The sequence below is a fragment of the Mandrillus leucophaeus genome, unplaced genomic scaffold, assembly GCF_000951045.1.
Source record: "Mandrillus leucophaeus isolate KB7577 unplaced genomic scaffold, Mleu.le_1.0 Scaffold956, whole genome shotgun sequence".
In the NCBI taxonomy this organism is placed as follows: Eukaryota; Metazoa; Chordata; class Mammalia; order Primates; family Cercopithecidae; genus Mandrillus; species Mandrillus leucophaeus.
In genome coordinates this window covers 317,559-342,092 of record NW_012110430.1, presented here as the reverse complement: position 1 = coordinate 342,092, position 24,534 = coordinate 317,559, and the positions used below count along the sequence as shown (strand labels likewise).

General features: G+C 39.4%; 1 protein-coding gene and 1 pseudogene across 4 annotated transcripts in view; one reads left to right on the top strand and one right to left on the bottom strand.

Moving 5' to 3' along the window:
* Positions 1-24,534, bottom strand: part of EGF (epidermal growth factor) — a 107,823-nt gene that overhangs the window by 59,443 nt on the left and 23,846 nt on the right. For all 3 annotated transcript variants that reach the window (XM_011970570.1, XM_011970571.1, XM_011970572.1), the window contains exons 2-5: positions 18,900-19,099; positions 16,570-16,751; positions 15,937-16,164; positions 14,983-15,185 (exon numbers count right to left, since the gene is read on the bottom strand). In XM_011970570.1, coding sequence (XP_011825960.1) covers positions 14,983-15,185; positions 15,937-16,164; positions 16,570-16,751; positions 18,900-19,099 — 813 coding nt within the window. The remainder of the gene's footprint in view (positions 1-14,982; positions 15,186-15,936; positions 16,165-16,569; positions 16,752-18,899; positions 19,100-24,534) is intronic.
* LOC105532398 lies at positions 11,718-13,071 on the top strand (annotated as a pseudogene). The gene is made up of 2 exons (XR_001004967.1): positions 11,718-12,367; positions 12,399-13,071. The product of XR_001004967.1 is annotated as a pre-rRNA-processing protein TSR2 homolog pseudogene (transcript).

Sequence of the window (24,534 nt, the reverse complement as noted above, 5' to 3'; positions counted from 1 at the left end):
CTGAAGTTATTGCTGCCAGTGTCCCATATGTTCCAAATATCCCATAATAAATCGTAAAATCTGCTCAGTCAGTTGGGTGCTTGGGTTGAATTAGCCAGCTATATTGAACAAGGGGTCAATTTTGTACCATTGATTTTCAGAGCCAGAATCAAGCGCTAAACTAGTAACACCTACACTTGGCCCTCCATATCTGTGGATTCAACCAACCCAGGACTGAAAATATTTGGGGAAAAAAATTCCACAAAGCAAAGTTCCAGAAAATAAAACATGAATTTGCCATATGCCAAGCACTATGTTGAATTCACAGGAATGAAGTGATGTAGGCATTGTATTAGGTATTATAAGTAATTTAGAGATGATTTAAAGTATATGGGAGGATGTGCCTAGGTTATATACAAATACACCATTTTATATTAGGGACTTAAGCATTTGCAGATTTGGGTGTCTTGGGGGATACCAATCCCCCATGGATACTGGGGGACAACTACATATCTCTTTCCAAAAAGTTAATGAGATTTTTGTTTCTTTTGCACCTTACTTTTTGCCCATTTTAAAAACAATAGGACCATTGTAAAATACAATGAGAAATACAGAAGTAAGCTTAAGTGTAAGGGCAGATACCTAGAATGCAGATAGATACAGAGGCCAGAGGTCTGGCAAGAGGTGAAGGCCAAGGAAAACTACTGGGGTCATGGATTTTGAAGCCATGTCATTGTTAAAATCAGCTAGAACTGATGTACCGTGGAAACTGCTGAGGACCTGAGGAAAGGACTGCTGAGAACACCACCACTGCTGGGTAGGACACAGGAAACAAATCAGCAAGAGCCTGAGCAAAGCGGGCAGAGGACCTGAGACTGTTCTCCAAGTAGGCTTGGTTTCTCTGATCTGTTTATCTACTGATAAAGAAGTCTCCTCTGTCTGTATCCATTTCCCTCTATTTCAAAACTCAAAAGATAAAATTTCAACAAATTTAATTAAAGGATCAAATTAGCTTTTATTTGGGATTCATGAATTGGCCAACATCTTGTCTAAAAATAGACAGATGCTACACTGGCCCTGGCAGCACAGTCAGTTTTGTGATATCGCTTGAGCAGGAACAAGAAAACAGCATAATGCATATCGTGGATTGGTTAACATCGGTTTACTTCAGGTTACTTTCCTCGTAAAGGTTAAACCAGATGGAATTTCCTTATGATACCAGTTAAAGCTGACCTGTTTGGGGATTTGGCTATCATCTCTCTCCTGATACCTCAGGGGGTCAGATAAACAAGTTAGTTTTGGTTTGGTGATTGGAATTTTAGCATGAGTGACTTCATTTTGGTTTAGTCTGTTGGGGCCAATTGCAGGAGCTCAGTCCAAATCAGTTGCCTCCCACAAATTTTATTTAACATCACTAGACATGACCAATAACAGTAAGATTCAGTAGAAACATTTTCTTGCCCCCTTGAAAATGTCCCTAGCATACATTGAGATCACCAGAGAGTATGCCACCCTCTAAAGATTCTGATTTGGTAAATCAAAGGCTCAGGAATCTGCATTTTTACAGAATCAGGAGTGATTATGATATCAGGAGGCTGTTTCACACACTTTGAGAAGCACTGGCCTAATGTACTAGCGAAATATTACACCTTCATCTTAGTTACAAGTAATTACTTTTAGCTAGTCTGTGTTATTTCCTTAGTTATTTTGAACCTGTTGTTTCAATTCTCTTTACAGAATTAAATGCAAAATCAGTCTTGTTAACTCTCAATACCATTGCAGTATTACCTGCTAAATCAGTTAAGATTTACATTGAATGATCTTGTGGATAACTGATTCCAAAAATTTTATTTCTTGCCTATGGTTTTTATGCTAATTATACATGTATAGTTACATTATTTTTCATGTTCTATATGTTTCAGTTAAACTATCAAAATTTTAAGCAAAATTAAAAATAAAATGGCCTAAATTTTAAAAGTGAATGACTAAAATTGGAAACTTGTAAATATTGAAGACAAAATTCATCCACTTTAAATTTCTTTTTAAAAAGCAGTAATAGTTTAACTTTTATTTTTATGAACTTTACAAGTGAACAACAACAAAAATCCAGAAAGGTTTGAGTTGGCCTTTTAATAGCACTGAAATGCAACCACTTTCTTGAGGTAACAAAAAATTGAAACACTATGCTTCTTACAAAAATCTTTCCTTTGCCTTATAAAAATCTTTCCAAACTCAGCATACTGGATGATTACTGGATTATGAATCAGGAAAACTGAATTTTGTCTTGGTTCTTCCTTTTACAGCATATCACTTTATCTCTTTGACCTAAGTTTCCTAATTCGCAAAATAAACTTGTTGAAATACATATTTGCTGAGATCCCTCTTTTAAAAAAATTCTATAGTTATAAACAGAATTAAATGTTTGTGATAAATTCTTCTGAGTTTATACCTCTAAAGAGTATCAAACCTTAATTACTGCTTATAGTATGGTAACAGAGAATCAAACTGTCTAACGAAGAAAATGACTATCGTCTCAGGTATTGAAAATGCTTTGCTCTTCTAGATCCAGTAATTTTTTTCTTTTTTCCCATACCTTTCTACTACCTCTCACCTGGATTTATATCTGTTCTTATCATGATCATCACCATCGTCACTACCACAATTATGTACATGCATCTTTTTTCCATCGATAAACTTCTGAGGCCAAGGCACAGTTATAGTCCCAGTAACACCTAGCATGGTGCCTTTTACAACATAGGCATCCAGTAAACATTTAGAATACATCCACAAAAAACCCCTGTGATCATGCCACCTGCAACCTAACTCCCTATTTGTTTTTTCCTCAAAGTTCCAATCAACCTTAGAGCTAGAACTCAAAACAGTTTGTCACAAGATGCTAGCCTAGTACTTTTTCCACTGTACCATGCTGCTCATGGTTTTAGTGATGCTTATTGACAATATACATCTCTCTTCAATAATGGACATAGGCAGGAAAGAAATCACTATTCTCCTCTGCCTAGTTGTGCTGATGACATGACCTGAATTCAGACACTAAACACTTTAAAAGGTCATTTTAGGTGGTGGCAAAACACAGAGGATTGAGGGTTATATTTTCTTTAATCTCCTTAATCTTCTGCTGTTCTTTAGCTTCAAAATAGGCCAAAGCTAGCACTGAGAATGCTGCTGACCTCAGAAAACACCCCTTCTGAGAGCTGAGCAATGAGGCTTAATTACCTCTGAGATCATTAAAGCTCCTAATCATGGAGTTTAATGTCCACCACCAACTGCACCTTCAACAACTGCCTGGCTAGCACACAGGCACTCGTGGGCTTTACTACAGCACAGAGAATCTGTAGATTTTACCCTGGCCCAGTTCTGAAACAATGCACTTGGGATTCCCTTTCCTGTTTTTTCCCACTGATCACATCTTTGTCTACCTCAAATTCCATGTAAGACGCACCTCATCAACAAAGCCTTTCTAGTCTCTTCCATTCAAACCCATAAACTTTAGTCATTCTAAAGTCATAACTAAGTATTTGGCATCCCCAATATTTAGCACACAACAATAAAAATTTTGAATAACACTTTGTAAAGTATTTATATTATCACATTTCATTTTCATAACAAGCCTTTGAGCTATACAGAGCAAGTATCATCTTCCATTTTACAGATTAGGAAATAGTGCCTTGTTAAGGATCATATAGAAAATAGAGTGTAGAACTGGGATGCTATTCCAAGCCTTCTGACCGTAACCCCCCTCTTTTTACCAGATACGTACAATTCTGTGTGTGTGTGTTTATATTTATGCATTTGTATAAATATAAACATGCACATAAAGTATATGTTAGTTTTATGAAATGTCTGTAAAAACCTGGTTATATTTTTGCTTCATTTGTTTATTATCTTCATCATTAATGAGTTCTCAATAAATGACTGCCTCAACTTCCTCAAAACCTTCTCAGACTGAACAGTATAGCAGTTTACTCTTGTCAGCTGATAGAAATATAAGGAAGAAAATACAAGAATGGCCATTCTGTGCTATTGAAATTCCTAATTACAGTAAAAAAAGAAAAAGAAAAAAATTACCTAGCCAGAATTTAGCCACATGGCATCATATTCATCTGTACCCTTTTAGGAATCAAAAAGTAAATGAATCAACAAACTTAAAGCACTTTAAAAATAATGCTTTTGGCCAGGCGCAGTGGCTCATACCTGTAATCCCAGCACTTTGGGAGGCCAAGGCGGGCAGATCACCTGAGACCAGGAGTTGGAGACCAGCCTGGCCAACATGGTGAAATCCCGTCTCTACTAAAAATACAAAAATTAGCTGGGTGTGGTGGCGCATGCCTGTAGTCCCAGCTACTTGGAAGGTTGAGACATGAGAATTGCTTGAACCTGGGAGGTGGAGGTTGCAGTGAGCCAAGATCATGCCACTGTACTCCAGCATAGGCGACAGAGCAAGACTCCATAGCTAAATAAATAAATAAATAAATAAAAATAATGCTTTTAACTCTTAGAAGAGCCCTTCAGGCCCATTGAGTCTTTTCTTATTGTATCCTCATTTCTGGCAGTTTGGTTGCCCATAGCAGGAAGATGGAAAATACAAGCCATGACATATGTACAACTATTATGTATCCATAATTAAAAATACATTTTAAAAAGACAAGGTGTATATGCCTCCACTCCCATTGTCACCACCACACCCCACCCACATTCACCAATGGCAGAAGTGGCTGCATGAGTCCAGTGTTCTTTCTCGCTGAGCCCAGATGTAGCCTTAATCTTACATTCCAGATTGCCAGTGTCAATGGCTGCAAGACAGTAGGTAATTTCCCACACAGACTAGAAACCCTAGGTCAGGGTTCCTTCCAGAGAGAGATAGTACAATTTGAGTATCAAAACGGTAGCAATTACAGTGAATAAAAATGTCAATTATTTTTTAAAATCCATGACTTTATAGAGATACTTAAAGAAAAAGTGACCTTTGGAGGATGCTGGAGGGTTAGGACACTAACTCTTTGTTTTGAAAACAGGTAAATTAAGAAATAGGATCGAACACTAAATTACCTTTCCTATAAAGGCTCCTCCTCCAAAGGACAATCATATATCTGATTTGGAAAGGCTCCTCTTTGTATAAGAATCCCAGCTAATATATGCATAAACCATGATAGAATTAGAACGTCAATTGCCTGCTTTGAACCTCTAACAAAAAATGGCTCCAGGCAATGATAATCAATAGCTTCTAAAACCTTTAAGCAAAAGACTGATGGGGAACTTGCAGTGGCTGGACAATGCTGGTGAACTCTGAAATGCTAATTAATTTTGAACATCCTGAAAAAGAATAAGAACCAGCCCCATGTGCCTTTTAATGTGGTACAGTGGGGAAGCTTACAGAACCAACTGCAGTGCCACCCATAAAGCATTCTTGCAAACAATCTGATTCTGATCAGATTTCTAAGCCTAAACTACCAGTTTATAGGTAACAAGGAAAGTAGAGAAACATGTTAAATGACACATGGGGATATAATCTGCAAAATCCAGAAAGTAAAAAATTCTACAGGACTAATGATCTGTTTTCCTGAACAAACAAGTGGCAAGAAAAAGCCTCAGGTTAGAAAATAAACAGAGGCCACAGCCAGGTATGTGAAAACCTGCAAGATGTGAGAGCCAGCAGCAAGAAAGAAAACATAAAAATGATAAAGAGCAATTTCAAGAATTTAAAAGACATTTCAAATGGCAGCCATTTGGTGTCAGGGCAAACCCAGCTTTGCCCCAAACCAGTGCTATGCTTGCTGCAATGGCATGTATCCTTGTAAATGTGACTCTAGTCACTAAGAAAATGTCAATAACTATAAATGATGTTAAGAAAATATAGCAATCCATATTCTACTAATAGTTCCATGAAGAATAACAAAATTTTATGTGTTTAAACTAATAATTTAAAATTATATGAACTAAATATTTATCTTTCTAGGATGATTCTTTTCCAGGGGTTTCAAAATAACCAAGATTTTATAGTAGACACTCCAGCAACAAAATAATCAAAACAAATTAGACTCCCACCTTGGCAATTTTAGCTATACTAATTGCTTCCAGAAGCAAGTACATTTCCAGGCGGGCACAATTATCCTTCATGAACTCACAGAATTAAATTCAGCCATCTTTTTATGCATGAAATGAATGTAAAGCATTTTACACAGTGTTAGTAATAAATAACCTTCATTTCCCAAAGAATATGCTTTTGAAGCTCTCTTACAACTTAAAACTGAAATCTACATTTAAAGAATACAGAAAAAAGCAAAAATATTTGGACCTTTTACAACATAGTATCTGTGAGCAATAAACTAGTTGTAAAATCCCCAGAAGTTGAACTTGAAATACTTTTCATTAAGATGTGTACAAAAATGTTCCCACACTATTTCTGAGATTTGTGTAATAGCGTAGGTGTCAGGGCAGCCAGGATATCTGGCTAATAAGTTTAATCATGCCAACAAAAAATGTGGGATTCATCCTGTGCCTGTTTTCGGACAGCCAGGGGAGAAGCAAGAGAAAAAGAGAAAGACTTTAAGTTCCTGAAATTGAAAAAAAAAAAAATTAAAGAAAAATTTAAAAGTAAAAAGAGAAATAAGATTTTGACTCCATGATCTGTGCAAACTGAAGCACTTAACTACCAGGAGGCCATGGATAAATAATGATACGCTGAATTACAGGCTTTCCCAAAACAAATAAGGCACATGTAAAATATGAAATGATAGATAATAGAGTATATTTGGAGACGCAGCATGGTATCAGTCTGCCTGGGTTCAAATCCCAATTTCACCACCCTGTGACCTTCAACAAGATATTGTGACATCTCTAAACCTCAGAACTTTTCATTTATAATATTACACTAATTATCACAATTAATAGAGCTGTTATAAAGATGAAGTGAGATATTGTAAGGAAAGTCCTTAAATTATCATAAGAACAGATAATTTGGTACACATGCAATAATTATGGTATCTCTGTGAGCCAAGAAGTTGCATGTACTTACATGGGTTATTTCAAATTCCAGTTGAAACAAACAGACAACAAAAACAAAAACCTGTGTACTCAGATATTACATATCTTTAAAACTTGTTCCTTATTATACTATTTAGGAGATAGAGTGCCAAAGAATTTTTTTTCACTTGATTTTTTTTTTTCGGGGGGGTGGGGTTTGAGACGGAGTCTTGCTCTGTTGCCCAGACTAGAGTGCAGTGGCCTGATCTCGGGTCACTGCAACCTCTGCCTCCCGAGTTCAAGTGTTTCTCCTGCCTCAGCCTCCCAAATAGCTGGGATTACAGGCGGATGCCACCACACCCAGCTGCTTTTTGTATTTTATTTTATTTTATTTTTTCAGTAGAGACAGGGTTTCACCATGTTGGCCAGGCTGGCCTCAAACTCCTGACCTCAGGTGATCCACCCGCCTTAGCCCCCCAAGGTGCTGAGATTACAGGTGTGAGCCACCGTGCCTGGCTCGCTTGTTTTTTCAACTCTTGTTTATTAAAGTGGTTTAGGCATTGAGAATGCAATGGAGAGTTGTATTCTCTGTCCTCCAAGGACTAAGGAATATAAAAAGACAGACAACTACAGCAAAGCATGGTAAGTGTCATATGATTGGGGAAATTCTCTGAGAACACATTCTCTGGAACAGCTAACTTTGGCTCACAGTGGATCAAGGAAGGTGTTCCTGAAGGAAGTCACGTTGGACCTGTTTCTCAAAGAATGAGGGGAGACAGCCAGTGAAGGGACAGAGGTGGCGAGTTCCTGAGTATGCAGACCAGGCTGGAGAAGAGAGCAAGTGTACCTCATGAAAGGAAAGTACATCTTTGAGAATGGTTGCAACAGAGAATGTAATACAAACAAGGGTTGAGAGAAGAAGCTGAGAAATGAGCAGAAGACTTGGTGAACCTGAGGAAGAGACTATAATTATTGGTGGTTAGGAATTGTCAGCAAATTTTAATCAAACAGTGACATGACTGGGCCTTCTTTTTGAGAGATTATGCTCCCTGCAGCAGAGAAAATGGAGACAGAGATACTAGTTAGGAGGATGCTGGAGAGAGAAACCTGTGGGAAGGGCACAGTGGTTAGATCGTAAAGGGTAGAATTGTTGGGATGCAGAGATTGATTTCATGGGATGAGAGTGAGGAAGACGAAGGAACAGGCAACTCCTTGGTTTTTGCTTTGGGAGATGGGGTGGAGAGTGATGCCATTCACTGAGTTGATTACACTAGAGGGAGAGGAGCTGGGGAAGAGGGAGGTGAAAGTTGCTAGGTCAGTTATTTTCTTTGAGTCTGAAACACTTGGAAGAAATCCAAGTAGACATGCTTACAAGGCAGATAATTATAAGGGCCTTGATAAGGATATTTTTACTGAGCCCAAACACACGCATTTTATGGGCCCCCTGCAGGACCCTGAGCTTGGAAGGTGCAGACAGCAAGCAAACATGGCCCAGAAGAAGGACCAGGGCAACTGCTCTTTAGGAAACTGGTCAGATCATCAGAAAACAGCCTGATGGTAAAACTGTGGCTCTATTACTTGGACTTGGGGTGCAGCATGCAGATATATCTGCAGCATGAAGCTCCTCCAGAACGAGACAACCTGAATCTGCAAATCAAGGACTTGTTCAAACCAACAAACCAATCTTCCACGTGAAGTTCTGTGGCTTTGCCTTTTGCAAACCCCTGCCTTGCCTTGGCCAGGCAGTCTTCACCAGGGCTGCTCCTTTTTGTATATTATGAATAAATTCCCATGTTTAAAGTCAATTGTCTCTGTAGCTTAACTCTGCAGCAGATCTTTGCAGCCCGACACTCATTATGCCTGAGTCCTTTTTAAAAAAAATTTCTCTAGAGCCCCCCCCAGAAAAGAGGTCTGAACTACAAATAATAGATTCAAGAGTCCTGTGGGCTGCTGCATAGGAAATAAAACAGAAAAATGACATGGGTTGTGTCACTGTTAGAGAGTAATGATGCACATAACCATATGAATGGTTCTGAGAAATTCCACTCGAGAAAAAACTCATTCAACTTTATTGAACACACCATCTCTAAATTGCTTGACCCCGAAAGGTTTTTTCTCCTAAGTAACCTCATTAAATCCCATAGAACTAGAGTTTTGAGGCCAGGCACTGTGGCTTATGCCTGTAATCCCAGCACTTTGAGAGGTCAAGGCGGGTGGATCACCTGAGGTCAAGAGTTTAAGACCAGCCTGGCCAATACGGCAAAACCCCGTCTCTACTAAAAATACAAATTAGCTGGGCATAGTGGTGGGTGCCTGTAATCCCAGTGACTCAGGAGGTTGAGGCAGAGAGAATTGCTTAAAACCCAGAAAGCAGAGGTTGCAATGAGCTGAGATTGCACCACTGCACTCCAGCCTCAGCAATAGAGCGAGAGACTGTCTCAAAAAAAAAAAAAAAAAAAAGTACTAGAGTTTTGTAGAACATGCTTTGATAAATGATAGCTTAGGCATTTTGCAAGAAGTAAGTTTATTGATATTCATATTTGTATAAATATTTATATTTTATAACAAAAATAATATCAACCAGATTATATGATTTTTCTGTTATTTCTTCACTGAAGTAGCTTCACTACTAAATGCTTTGTAAAGCAAAGTACTACCTTCCAGATCACCAGAGGAGCTGCAATTTAGGCATAATATCCATGAGGAACTAACCAGCCTCTAGAGAAGTATATCTTTACATCTGAAGGATAGGCTGGGCACAGTGGCTCATGCCTGTAACCCCAGGACTTTGGGAGGCTTAGGCAGGCAGATCGCTTGAGCTCAGGAGTTTGAGACTAGCCTGGGCGATATGGTGAAACCCCACATCTACCAAAAATACAACAAAATTAGCCAGATGTGGTGATGCACGCCTGTAATCCCAGCTACTCAGGAGGCTGAGGTAGGAGGATTGCTTGATGCCAGGAGATGGAGGTTGCAGTGAGCCGAGATCGCACCATTGCACTCCAGCCTGGGCAACAGAGCCAGATTTCGTCTCAAAAAAAAAAAAAAAAAAAATCTGAAGGATGTCAGACACATTGAAAACCTGATAAAATTTATATACCATCTCCCTAGGTGGAACAGTGCATATTTTTTCATCTAACCCTAAAATCAAGAGATCCACAGGCCCTACATCACAGGTAAAGAGCTCCTGCTTTCTAAGACACTAAAACAATTTAAACCAAATCAATAATCGCCAAAATAACAGTGCCCCTGAAATCAAAAGTCCTTTGCACTTGGAGTATGTGTGAAGCGCATCTTTTGGTCAGTACCCTAAGCCAATCTCCAATACCAATTGTCTTCCGGGTTCCAGGTTTATCTGTGGCTCTGCAGCTGGCAGAGGCTTTCCAATCAAATTCTATTACTTGCCACATTGTTTGGGACTGCTCTTTAGTGAATCATTGTAGATTTTCTTCTGAAATTCACGCTTTCAGTTATCCTATTTGAACTCCCTGTCACAGAGGCTAAGTAGTGAGGGGCTCTGAAGACACAATATATTTATGGTAGAAAGAACACTAAACTGAGAGATTGATGATAGGACATTTTCTCCCACATTCATCATTAACTAGCTATGTAATCATGGAAAAGATGATCTATTTCTTCAGGTCTCTCAATTACGAAATGAGTACAATTATTCCTATCCTTCCTGTCTCACAACATTGCTGTGACAAACCGATAAACTGAAGCCCATGAAAACACTTTGAAAATTCGGAGGTTACATATAAATGTAAGAGAGGATGATGATGATGGCAGGCATATCTCTAATCATTACGAATGGAACTCAGTAAACACTGGGACTCAGTAAATACTTGTTCATAATGGTTATTGGTTATGATTTGGTTGTGAGTCATCACCACTCAGACAATGAGTTGTATGTGAAGACAGCTTGAGTTGAAATTTCCCATGGAAGGTATGTGGCAGTGTATCAGATTCACTACCTTTATGTGTAGACGATCTACACTACTATTATGGATTCACCCATCTATTTTATAGCATTGCCACTAGGTTGTTGCTATTTAATGTGGTGCTAGAACCCACAGTTGAGCTATTTCCCACAACTCTAGCTTTGTGAATTAAAGTGAGATCGCACCACTGCACTCCAGCCTGGGTGACAGAGTAAGACTCCATCTCAAAAAAAAAAAAAGAAAGAAAGAAAGTAGAAGATATAAACAATTCTATCTCTATTTCTGCACTTCAGAGAGCTATTTGAGGCTAACATTAAATCTATTTTAAAACCTTCTTGAAATAAAACTTTTACATAAAGGCGAGATGTTAGTGGCACATCATTTACGAGGTACATTGAGCAGCCTAACGATCATAACAAATTTTTTAAACCTGACAACTTTTTTTTTCTGTAGGCTCCTTGTGGTATTTCACAAAACCCTAACAAATTTTTTTTTAAATTTTAATTTGAGACAGAGTCTCACTCTGTCACCCAGTCTGGAGTACAGTGGAGCGATCTTGGCTCACTGCAGCCTCCACATCCTGGGTTCAAGCGATCCTCCTGCTTCAGCCTCCCAAATAGCTGGGACTACAGGCATGCGCCACCATGCCCGGCTAATTTTTGTATTTTTTGTAGAGACAGGGTTTTGCCATGTTGGCCAGACTGGTCTCGAACTCCTGACCTCAAGCGATCTGTCTGCCTCGGCCTCCCAAAATGCTGGGATTACAGGCCTAAAAACTTTTTAAAAACAATTACATGGTAAAGAATTCAGGGACCGGGGCCGGATAATGGCGGGCGCTGCAGAAGATGCGCGAGCTCTTTTCCGGGCTGGGGTCTGCGCGGCCCTGGAGGCCTGGCCGGCCTTGCAGATCGCTGTGGAAAATGGCTTCGGGGGTGTGCACAGCCAGGAGAAGGCCAAGTGGCTGGGGTGTGCAGTGGAGGATTACTTAATGCTCAATGCTGACTTGGAGCTAGGTGAGGTGGAAGACTTCCCTGGAGAGCTGTTGACCAACGAGTTTGATACAATTGTGGAAGACGGGAGTCTGCCCCAGGTGAGCCAGCAACTGCAGACCATGTTCCACCACTTCCAGAGGGGCGACGGGGCTGCTCTGAGGGAGATGGCCTCTCGCATCACTCAAAGAAAACGCAAGGTCACAGCCACTGCACTTAAAACAGCTAGAGAGACTGATGAGGATGAAGATGATGTGGACAGTGTGGAAGACATGGAGGTCACAGCTCCGAATGATGGGGCTGCCACAGATGGTGTCTGCTCCCAGCCTGAACCCTCTGATCCAGACGCTCAGACTATTAAGGAAGAGGATATAGTGGAAGATGGCTGGACCATTGTCTGGAGAAAAAAATGAGTGGGGATGGTTGGAAATGGCTTTGGGCCCTTATTTGCTAGTTCTGAGAGTTGTCTGTAGGGTTGTTTTTTTTGTTGTTTGTTTTTTTTTTTGAGGATTGCAGACCTGTGGACTGGTTACCCCATCTCCACCCTCTCCCTTGTTCCCGTGTCTGGCTCCCTCCAGGGCAAGGAAAACCTAGGGTCCTTGGTCTTGGGGGTGGGGGGACCTTGTCCAGCACATTCCCTTGGGCCTTTAGTTAACATCTGAGTGACCAAGCCGGGTTCCCCAGTACAGTGTCGTTTGGGTGCAGTCATTGTGAGGAAGGGGATGAGTGAGTGTGGGTGTGGCTGGAGGAGGAGCTAGATGCCAGTGGGCAGGTGGATTTGGGGAGGAGAGGACCAGCAGCAGCAGCAGTACTCAGTGATAAGGGGCTGGCTGGGTCAGGAATGGTGAGATGAACATGCAAGTGGAAGAGAGAATGGTTGAAGATGTGAACGAAAGTAGCTCTGGAGCCTTTCCCTTACCCCAGCCCCCACACATGCAACAGCTCTGTACCCCTGTCCAGAACTTGGAACCTCCCAGGAATGCTGCCTTCCTGCAGCCCAGCCTCCAGCCCTGGGTTCCCTCAGGAATTCGAGGACCTTGGCTAGGTGGTGAGCTTGGAAGAGCTGGGCTTTGTTTTCTGCCTCCTGTAACCTCTTTCCTTACTCCTTATCCCATCCCATTTGAGTTCAGGGGTGAGGCTTAAGATCTTAATAAATAAGATCTTACAGATTAAAAAAAAAATTCAAACAGAGAAGACCACATTTACAGGTGGAAATTTGGGACTGTTACTAGATTCAGTCAATCACTTATTCTTTTCACTAATATTTACCATCTAAAATTTATTTATAAATACCTACTGTATATATGGTGGCTAAAAAAAGCAAACAAAATATACATGGTTTCTACCTGTATGGCACTTACAATCAAATGGGAGAGAGAATCCAAAGAAAGCAAATGTGTATGTAGTTACACCTTGTGATGGGTTCAATGAAAGGTGTACTATGAAAAAAGTAAGAGGTGAGGGGGCCTATTTTGATTGGCTTATCAGAGAAGACCTATCTGAGGACATGACATTTAAGCTCAGAACTGAAGAGAAGTCTAAGCCAAGGAAGAGTGTCTGCAAAACCCTAAAGGAATGAAGGAGATTAGCATGTTTGAGGAGTTATAGCAAGACTTGCACTAAATTCTAGTGAGGGCAGAGATCACTAGAGCAGGTTGGTCAAATATTGACGAGACTGGTAAAATGCTGAACTTCAACCTAAGTGCAAAGAAAAGCTTTTGACAGATTTTGTGTAGGAGAATGAATGGATCAGATTCAGAAAACAGAAGGATCAGTTGAGCGACTACTGTAGTAGGCGAAACAAAAAGTGCCTGTCTGTTTAGACTATGGCAGTGGCAGTAGAGAAGAGAAGTGGACATTTGAAAAGTATTTAGAAGGTAGAATGGAATGGATTTGGTGTTGGATTAGAAATTGGGGGTGCGACAGTGGGAAAAATCAGAGATGGCCCTGTAGATACCAGAATATGCCACTCCAAAATAGGAAAGATTGTTGAGCTTCAAACAATTAAAAAGAAATAGATACAGAAAAGCTATCTCTATTTGCCTAAATGCAAGACACAGATTTACAAAGACAATAGGTACCCCCTCTCTACCAGGAATCACAAAAGTTAACCACTGAAGACAACTTTAGATCCTTATGGCCTCGCAATGGCTGCGGAGGTATCTACATTAACAAGCTTTATTTTTTATTTTATTATTTATTTATTTATTTATTATTTTTTGAGACAGAGTCTTGCTCTGTTGCCCAGGCTGGAGTGCAGTGGTGCAATCTTGGCTCACGGAAAGCTCCACCTCCTGGGTTCACGCCATTCTCCTGCCTCCCAAGTAGCTGGGACTACAGGCGCCCACCACCACACCCAGCTAATTTTTTTGTATTTTCAGTAGAGATGGGGTTTCACCATGTTAGCCAGGATAGTCTCCATCTCCTGACCTTGTGATCTACCTGCCTCGGCCTCCCAAAGTGCTGGGATTACAGGCGTGAGCCACCATGCCCAGCCAACAAGCTTTATTAACTAGCATTTAGCTGCCATTTATTTGCCTTCCCCCAACTTGCTGCCCATAGAAACTCAAAGTCCTTTTCCTCTGTCTTGTCACTTCTCTAAAAATTTACTGTTCTTTATTAAAGATACTACATAAGCTGGCATTTAAAGCCACCTCTTTGACAGCTACTAATTCCCCAGGTTTCTCCCATGTATATACAAATATGCATGCTAATCCTTTTCTATTTGTTATTCTTTCTCCCTTCCTTCCTTCCTTCCTTCCTTCCTTCCTTTCTTTCTTTCTTTCTTTCTTTTTTTGAGACAGAGTCTTGCTGTGTTGTCCAGGCTGGTCTCAAACTCCTGGCCTCAAGCAATCCTCCCACCTCAGCCTTCCAAAGTGTAGAGATTACAAGTGTGAGCCACCATTGCTGGACTTCTATTTGTTTTTCTCTTGTTAATCTGCCTTTTCTTACAGGGGTCTATTATAACTAAGAATATATGAGGGTTGAAGAAAAAAATATTTTTCCCCCTACAAGCCCTCATTGTCTGGCTCAAGCAGGTAAATGGGTGGGAACTATGTGTCAGGCCCCGCACAAGGTCAATGATGACTCACCACGCTCCCGAGCATCATCATCTGCCTTGGGCTGTGCAAGTGGATGCACTACTTTCAGTTTACCAGGTGGTACAAATGATGGATGGAGGTTAATTCTAACCATATCCTTTCCAGTGTGTTTGTTGGCTATCCAAATTGTCCTCGTTTTCCATGTTGAATAGAAGACATGGTCACCAAAAAGGGACATTGCAAACAAATTGTGCCTAAAAAGCAACCACAAAAGAAAAAAGAACAATAGAACATTTGTTCCTTGGCTTATTAGAGTTTTACTTCATTTCAATTTATTGTCTAAGTTTTAACTACCTACCTTTTCCATTGTTTCTCATTTACGTTTAGAAAAGTATATTAAGTTTAAAATTTTATTTATGTCATCATACTCTGAGCTAATAAGACATAATTTCTAGCTCCAGATCCATTATTTCATTAATCTTTTAGTCATCCAATAAGTGTGATGAAAATGGGGAAGAACATAGGAACCGGGTAAGAATGGGTTTCTAGTGACATCAATTTCACATGACTAATTTCTGCCTTTTGCCACAAAGCTGGAAAGTCAGTTGCTGGCATGATAGCAAACTAATGAAATATAAAAATATATATAACATAATAATTCCAAAAAGAATAACTATGATCAACATGTGAGAACTTATTACGTGCCAAATACTCTGTTAATTATTTTTGTTTGTATTCATTTACTTTCCCTTCACAATAATCCCAAGAGAGAGATGCTATGATTATCCTCACATTAAAGGAAACTGAGGATAAGAGAAGTTATAGAACCTACTCAAAGTCACTCATCTAACAGATGAGTTCAATCTGGAGCTTGAACTCAAGTCTTTTGGATTCAAAATCTATGTCCTAAACTACTATACCAGTTCTGTTGACAAAAGTAAAATTAATTTATCTTGTGGACTTCAAACGACAACTGTTTTATTTTATACCAAGAGTAAAACTTACTGTGTTGGATGTTTACTAACACGGACAGAACCTCCATCATAATCACAGGAGCAAATAAGAGAATTGCTTCCTTCGCTGCTGTACTGAATCCAAAACAGCCGCTTATCAAGCACATCCAATGACACAGCCGTTATTTTCTCTGATGTCTCTAACAGAGACTTCACTTCCACACCATCAAGATCTGCTCTGTGAAGGCTGCCAGCCACCTCTGAAGACCAAAATATAAACCTGAGGGAAAACACATTACATAGACCCAAAAATGAACGTATAGTGTCTTAAATGGCCAACTCTCTCAATGTTTCAGCAGCTCCTGCACAGGGCATGTTTGACTTTTTTGAATGAAAATTTATTCAACAAGCAAACACTGCCCTATTGTAACATTACAAGCAATTTCAAGTTAGAAGGGGAATTATGCCTCTATAGCAGAAAACCATGATACTTAGGAATATTTATGAAGGGATCCTGTCTCAGTTGAAATGCAGGCAACTGTCCTACGGAAAATGGTGCCTGTGTGCTACAAAAGAGAGTTTTGGTCTCAGTGAGAGGATCCCTTTGAATTTAAAATGTTACAATTCTATCAATCTTCACTAGATTTGTAAATATATTTCAATGTCTGAATACAGCAGAATTTACCTTTCTACTGGATCAACTGCTATATTTGCAGGATATTTTAAAGCACTTAAAAGAACGTGGGAATTATTTCCTTTCATATCTGTTACTGTAATGATTCCTTCCTGTTGATTTGACCAAATAACTTCTTCATTTATCCAATTTATTGCCATTCCAGAAACATTTTTCTCTATATTACATAATATCTGCAAAATCAAATTTTAAAAGTTATTAATATTTCTCCATTCACAAAAAATTATTTTAATTGTTATATATAAAAAGTCTATTATTTTAAGAACTTGTCATCTTTATGCATTTCCAAAATTGTTTAAATAATAAAGTAGTCACAGATATGGTGTCTTTGTTTTGATGCAGCATTATTAAACCTTCTCCGACCCCTAAGTAAATATTTCTGGAAACAGTATTTATATCACAGCTTTGAAACTAAAAATTATCCTACACACTATTTAAACTAGGCAGCCAACCATCATGTGTTAATCATTTCAACTACAGTAATGGTGAAATTTTGCTGCAACCGTAAAGACAGCTTATTCAATTCCATTTGCTAATGGAACTTTCCAGATCTTCAACTGAACTCAATTCCAAGCTTTGCAAGATTTCCTTGGAGTTTGAGCTTACAGATATGAACTTGATGAATTTCTCTTTATTCTTTATATAAAGAATATATATATTCTTCTTTTGGCCTTTATTCTTCTGGCCCTCTTCCTCCAATAGGCCTCTTCCTTTCCACAGTCCTTCATGCCCTCACACTGTGACCAGAGTAGCAGGGCATCTTTTTATGCGCCTTGGGCTGTATTCCCAGCTCTTTCATGATAAAAATGCCCAACCAAAACTTTTCGTCTCTTAATTTCAGCCAGCGGCAGGTAAGCTGGTCTTCTTGGGGAATGGAGGTTGCGAGGTGGGCAGAAGCCCCAATTTGTACTGTTGAAGATTTTCATGGTGTAAATATTCCACCATGGCCGAGATCCAGCTACCCAGGTGACACCATTGAAATCAGAGTTGGGCTGAAATTGCATAATCTCATGAGCCTGTGCTATTTCTACATCTCATGTAAATAAATCTAGCCAACTTATTTTACCATTGAAAATAATGGCCAAAACCGCAATTACCTTTGCACCAACCTAATACATTCATAAACTAGCTCACCCAGGCAAATTGTTTGCATTTTAACAGTTGTCCTTTATAAGCAATGTTTTAACCCAAAGGAAGGAATATAGGGATGGAATTTTAGGCATCAGGCTGATCCTTTCCTAATGACTTGACATAAATTCACAACTATTTTAAGTTTTTCCATGTTCTTGATAGGAAACCCTTCAGATTCTTAGACTCAAGAGTTTGAAACTATACTACCACATGTCTGGAGGATAATGAGTAGCCATCCTTGTTAAAAGTGAGATTAGCAAGTATTGGAGATGTGATAAAACAGATTAGCACCTAATTGAAGCTTTTAAGAATAATTGGAAAGAGAAAGATTTGGCTAAAAAACAAAAAAAAATTGTGCACTTTGTGTTGAGAAATCAACTCTTAAAGTTTCTCTAGGCACATGATCTTTGTAATCCATCACCGAATTGAGAGAAACATTCCTCCTGGGACTCATGCAAGGGTTCTACCAGCTAAATAGAAAGATTAAGGATCTTTTGTATGTACTTGAAGTAAAGTACCTTGTATCTGTCATCTGCTCTATTATTTTTTTCCAGAGTGCAACCACTGTGAGAATAAAAAGAAGAAAAGTTTTCTTTCTACATGTCAGGTGACAACACCCATGATGGAGATTTTATACAGATAAAACAGGTTCTCTCAACTTCAGCACTAATGACATTCCGGGCTGGATAATTCTTTATTCTGGGGCTGTTCTGCACAGTGTGAGATGTTTTGCAGCATCCCAGGCCTTTCCCCACTAGATGCCTTTATCGTCTCCACCTTCCTACCTCATCCGCTTGTGACAACCAAAAATGTTTCCAGACACTGCCAATTGTTCCCTCAGGAAAAAACTGCCCCCCACCTGAGAACTACTGGGGTACCTTACAAATAGCAAGAAATAATCATGCAAATAATCTATCTTCATAAAATGGTGATCTGATTTAATAAACTCAGATATTTTCAAAATTACATTCATATCTTCACTTTCTCATTTTGGGGCTTCTGAATATCAATGTGTGAACTTACTCAATAATATACTACCACATATGTAGATTAAATAAACGCCTATATTTGGCAGACACACATTTGAATTGTAATATAATTTTCATTTATCTATACATTAAGAATTCAATATATTATATTTGTCAGCCTGTACAAAAACAGCTCAAACACTGCAGGTAATGATATTTTACCTCTTGCCTTGACCCATTCAGAAAAACTCTTTGCAAAAGTTGTCTTTCTAAATCCACCCAATAGATTGTTTTCTCTTTATAATGAAAATCCATGATCACTGAGACACCAGCATCCACCACCAATGGCTCATAATTGGTTCCTTCCATGTCAATCCTAAAGATACTATTTCCGTGGGAGAAAATTAAGAAGGGTGCAGGACCTGGGTGGGAAGAAAGAGACCAAACTGTATACTTTCAATATTTTATCTCATTTAAACAAAATACTTCCCAAGGACAACCAACACAAGCAGAAATAATTTTTAATTACTGATTTTCTGTTTAAAATAAAGTCTATTGTATAGATAATAAAGAGTTCCTATAGATATTCACATTTCATTTTGTAAATTGTCTTCTCCACAAACTGATTATAAGACATGAACACTGGTAAATTATGAAAAATGAACTATCTGAAGAGAAAGACACTTTTTACTCTTTATCCATAAAATACCTTTTTATGTTCAAAAAGAAACCACCCACCATATACTATTGTGGAAAGGATCTATATAAGTGTAAAATTTAATTATGTAAATTAGAACTAAAATTACAGATATTATCATTTTGGAAATAGACTCCTTGGGTCTTACCTACGACCAGAGACTTCAGCATAATGACCTAGAAGATGATAGTGAAAACTAAAAGATCTTATATGGAAGCAGGAAAAATTGAAATGCTGTTTCAATTTCAGAATCCTATAAAGGTTCTGAAATTTTTTGACCCTGTTAGCTTTGCCACATAAATACAGGATGTCCAAATAAATTTGAATTCCATATATATTGCATGGGACATACACTAAAAATTTGTTCTCTGTTTACCTGAAATTCAAATTTAACTAGGCACTTTTCATTTTTATTTGCTAAATCTGGGTGACAAACCTCACTGGATTTCTTAGTGCCTGTAGGACCTTGTTTGGTACCCTAATCCTGTACCTGGGGTCCTCTCCTGTTCTAGGTGATGGCCACCTACCAACTCTGATGCCCCAATATTCAATATCTACTTGGGAACCTGATCTCTTCTTGGGAAACCTCACCACTAATTACTGACAGACACCACACACAGCTTGCCTTTGATGCTCTGGATGACACCAGAGGATGAAATTTGTTTCATCAAGTCAGGTTAGTTTCCTTGGTCTCTCTCTCTTGACCAAGTGTGAGGAGGCTTGGGCCACTCTGCCTTTAGAAAATGACAGAATCACTGGGGTGAATGGGGAACAGAGGGGAATTCTAACATATTATTGCTTCTGTGCTGGGCTTTCTCCATTCTGTTTTATCATTAAAAGTAATGACTTAATATGACTTAATAAATGTGTTTATTGTAAGCATAGAACAAAATGATGGGTTAACATCCTTTTACTCAAGGACTATGTTCTAGAGTCAGAAAATACTAATTCCACTTTGGAGAGTAAATTGAATTAAAGCTACAAGAGGGTTGGTGCTTCCTGGATGGCTGAATAGGAACAGCTCAGGTCTACAGCTCCCAGCAAGATTGACGCAGAAGACAGGTGATTTCTGCATTTCCAACTGAAGTACCTGGTTCATCTCACTGGGACTGGTTGGACAGTGGGTGCAGCCTACAGAGGGTGAGCAGAAGCAGGGCAGGGCATCGCCTCACCCAGGAAGTGCAAGCAGGCAGGAGATTTCATTTTCCTAGACAAGGGAAGTCGTGAGTGACTGTACCCGGAAGAACCGTGCACTCTTGTCCACATACTGTGGTTTTCCCATGGTCTTTGCAACCAGCAGGCCAGGAGATTGCCTCCCCTGCCTGGCTCAGCAGGTCTCATAGACACGAAGCCTTGCTAACTGCTAGCACAGCAGTCTGAGATCCACCTTGGATGCTAAAGCTTGGCGGGGGGGAGGGACACTGCCATTGCTGAGGCTTGAGTAGGTAGTTCTGTGCTCACAGTGTAAACAAAGAAGCAGGGAAGCTCGAACTGGGCAGAGCCCACCGCAGCTCAACAAGGCCTACTGCCTCTCTAGATTCCACCTCTGGAGGCAGGGCATATCTGAACAAAAGGCAGCAGACAGCTTCTACAGACTTAAACATCCCTGCCTGACAACTCTGAAGAGAGCAGTAGTTTTCCCAGAACAGCATTTGAGATCCATTAACGGACATACTGCCTCCTCAAGTGGATCCCTGAGCCTGTGTAGACTGACTGGGAGACACCTCCCAGTAGGGGACAACAAACACCTCATACAGGCAGGTGTCCCTCTGGGACAAAGCTTCCTGAGGAAGAATCAGGCAGCAATATTTGCTCTTCTGCAGCCTCCTGGTGATACCCAGGCAAACAAGGTCTGGAGTGGACCTCCAGCAAACTCCATCAGACCTGTAGCTGAGGGGCCTGTCTGTCAGAAGGAAAATTAACAAACAGAAAGGAATAGCATCAACATCAACAGAAAGGACATCCACATCAAAACCCCATCCATAGGTCACCAACATCAAAGACCAAAGGTAGATAAAACCACTAAGATGGGGAAAAACCAGAGCAGAAAGGCTGAAAACTCCAAAAACCAGAATACCTCTTCTTTTCCAAAGGAACACAATTCCTTGCCAGCAAAGGAACAAAACTGGACAGAGAATGAGTCTGATGAGTTGACAGGAGTAGGCTTCAGAAGATTAGTAATAACAAACTTCTCCAAGCTAAAGGAGCATGGTCTAACCCATTGCAAGGAAGCTAAAAACCTTGAAAAACGGTTAGGCAAATGGCTAACTAGAATAACCAGCATAGAGAAGAGCTTAAATGACCTGATGGAGCTGAAAACCACAGCACAAGAACTTTGTGATACATGCACAAGCTTCAACAGTCAATTCAATTGAGTGGAAGAAAGGATGTCAGTGATTGAGGATCAAATTAATGAAATAAAGCAAGAAGACAAGATTAGAGAAAAAAGAGTGAAAACAAACAAACAAAACCTTCAAGAAATATGGAACTATGTGAAAAGATCAAATCTACATTTGATTGTTGTACCTGAAAGTGACAGGGAGAATGGAACCAAGTTAGAAAACACTCTTCAGGATATCATCCAGGAGAATATCTCCAACCTAGCAAGACAGGCCAACTTTCAAATTCAGGAAATACAGAGAATACCCCAAAGATACTCCTTGAGAAGAGCAACCCCAAATTATCAGATTCACCAAGGTTGAAATGAAGGAAAAAATCTTAAGGGCAGCCAGAAAGAAAGGTCAAGTTACCCACAAAGGGAAGCCCGTCAGACTAACAGCGGATCTCTCTGCAGAAACCCTACAAGCCAGAAGAGAGTGGGTGCCAATATTCAACATTCTTGAAGAAAAGAATTTTCAACCCAAAATTTCATATGCAGCCAACTAAGCTTCATAAGCGAAGGAGAAATAAAATCCTTTACAGACAAGCAAATGCTGAGAGACTTTGTCACCACCAGGCCTGCCTTACAAGAGCTCCTGAAGGAAGCACTAAACATGGAAAGGAAGAACTGGTACCAGTCACTGCAAAAACATGTCAAATGGTAAAGACCATCAATGCTAGGAAGAAACTGCAACAATTAATGGGCGAAGAACCAGCTAACATCACAATGACAGGATCAAATTCACACATAACAATATTAACCTTAAATGTAAATGGGCTAAATGCCCCAATTAAAATACACAGACTGGCAAATTGGATAAAGAGTCAAGACCCATCAGTGTGCTGTATTTGGGAGATCCATCTCATGTGCAAAGTCACACATAGGCTCAAAATAAAGGGATGGAGGAAGATCTACCACTGTCTCTTATACACATCTAGATGTGTATAAGAGACAGGCTCTGGACCAAGCAGACCTAATAGACATCTACAGAACTCTCCACCCCAAATCAACAGAATACACATTCTTCTCAGCACCACATCACACTTATTCTAAAATTGACCACATAATTGGAAGTAAAACACTTCTCAGGAAATGCAGAAGAATGGAAATCATAACAAACAGTCTCTCAGACCACAGTCCAATCAAATTAGAACTCAGGATGAAGAAACTCACTCAAAATCCCACAACTACATGGAAACTGAACAACCTTCTCCTGAATGACTACCGGGTAAATAACAAAATTAAGGGAGAAATAAATGAGTTATTTGAAACCAATGAGAACAAAGACACAATGTACCAGAATCTCTGAGACACAGCTAAAGCAGTGTTTATACAGAAGTTTATACACTAAATGCCCACAAGAGAAAGCAAGAAAGATCTAAAATCGACACCCTAACATCACAATTAAAAGAGCTAGCAAAGCAAGAGCAAACAAATTCAAAAGTTAGCAGAAAACAAGAAATAACTAAGATCAGAGCAGAACTGAAGGAGATAGAGACACAAAAAACTCTTCAAAAAGTAATGAATCCAGGAAATGGTTTTTTTGAAAAGATTAACAAAATAGATAGACTGCTAGCCAGACTGATAAAGAAGAAAAGAGAGAAGAATCAAATAGACACAATAAAAAATGATAAAGGGGATATCACCACCGATTCCACAGAAATACAAACTACCATTAGAGAATACTATAAACACCTCTATGCAAATAAAATAGAAAATCTGGAAGAAATGGATAAATTCCTGGACACACACCCCCTCCCAAGACTAAACCAGAAAGAAGTTGAATCTCTGAATAGGCCAATAACAGGTTCTGAAATTGAGGCAATAATTAATAGCCTACCAACCAAAAAGAGTCCAGGACCAGACAGATTCACAACCAAATTCTACCGGAGGTACAAAGAGGAGCTGGTACCATTCCTTCTGAAACTACTCCAATCAATAGAAAAAGAGAGAATCCTCCCTAACACATTTTATGAGGCCAGCATCATCCTGATACCAAAACCTGGCAGAGACACAACAAAAAAAGAGAACTTTAGGCCAATATCCCTGATGAACATCGATGCAAAAATCCTCAATAAAATACTGGCAAACCAGATCCAGCAGCACATCAAAAAGCTTATCCACCATGATCGAGTTGGCTTCATCCCTGAGATGCAAGACTGATTCAACATACAAAAATCAATAAACATAATCCATCACATAAACAGAACCAACGACAAAAACCACATGATTAGCTCAATAGATGCAGAAAAGGCCTTTGACAAAATTCAACACCCTTTGCTAAAAACTCTCAATAAACTAGGTATTGATAGACCATATCTCAAAATAATAAAAGTTACTTATGAGAAACCTGCAGTCAATATCATACTGAATGGGCAAAAACAGGAAGCATTCCCTTTGAAAACTGGAACAAGACAAGGATGCCCTCTCTCACCACTCCTATTCAACATAGTATTGGAAGTTCTGACCAGGGCAATCAGGCAAGAGGAAGAAATAAAGGGTATTCAATTAGGAAAAATGGACGTCAAATTGTCTGTGTTTGCAGATGACATGACTGTATATTTAGAAAACCCCATCATCTCAGCCCAAATTCTCTTTAAGCTGACAAGCAACTTCAGCAAACTCTCAGGATAAAAAATCAATGTGCAAAAATCACAAGCATTCCTATTCCCCAATAATAGACAAACAGAGAGCCAAATCATGAGTGAACTCCCATTCACAATTACTACAAAGAGTATAAAATACCTAGGAATCCAACTTAGAAAGGATGCGAAGGACCT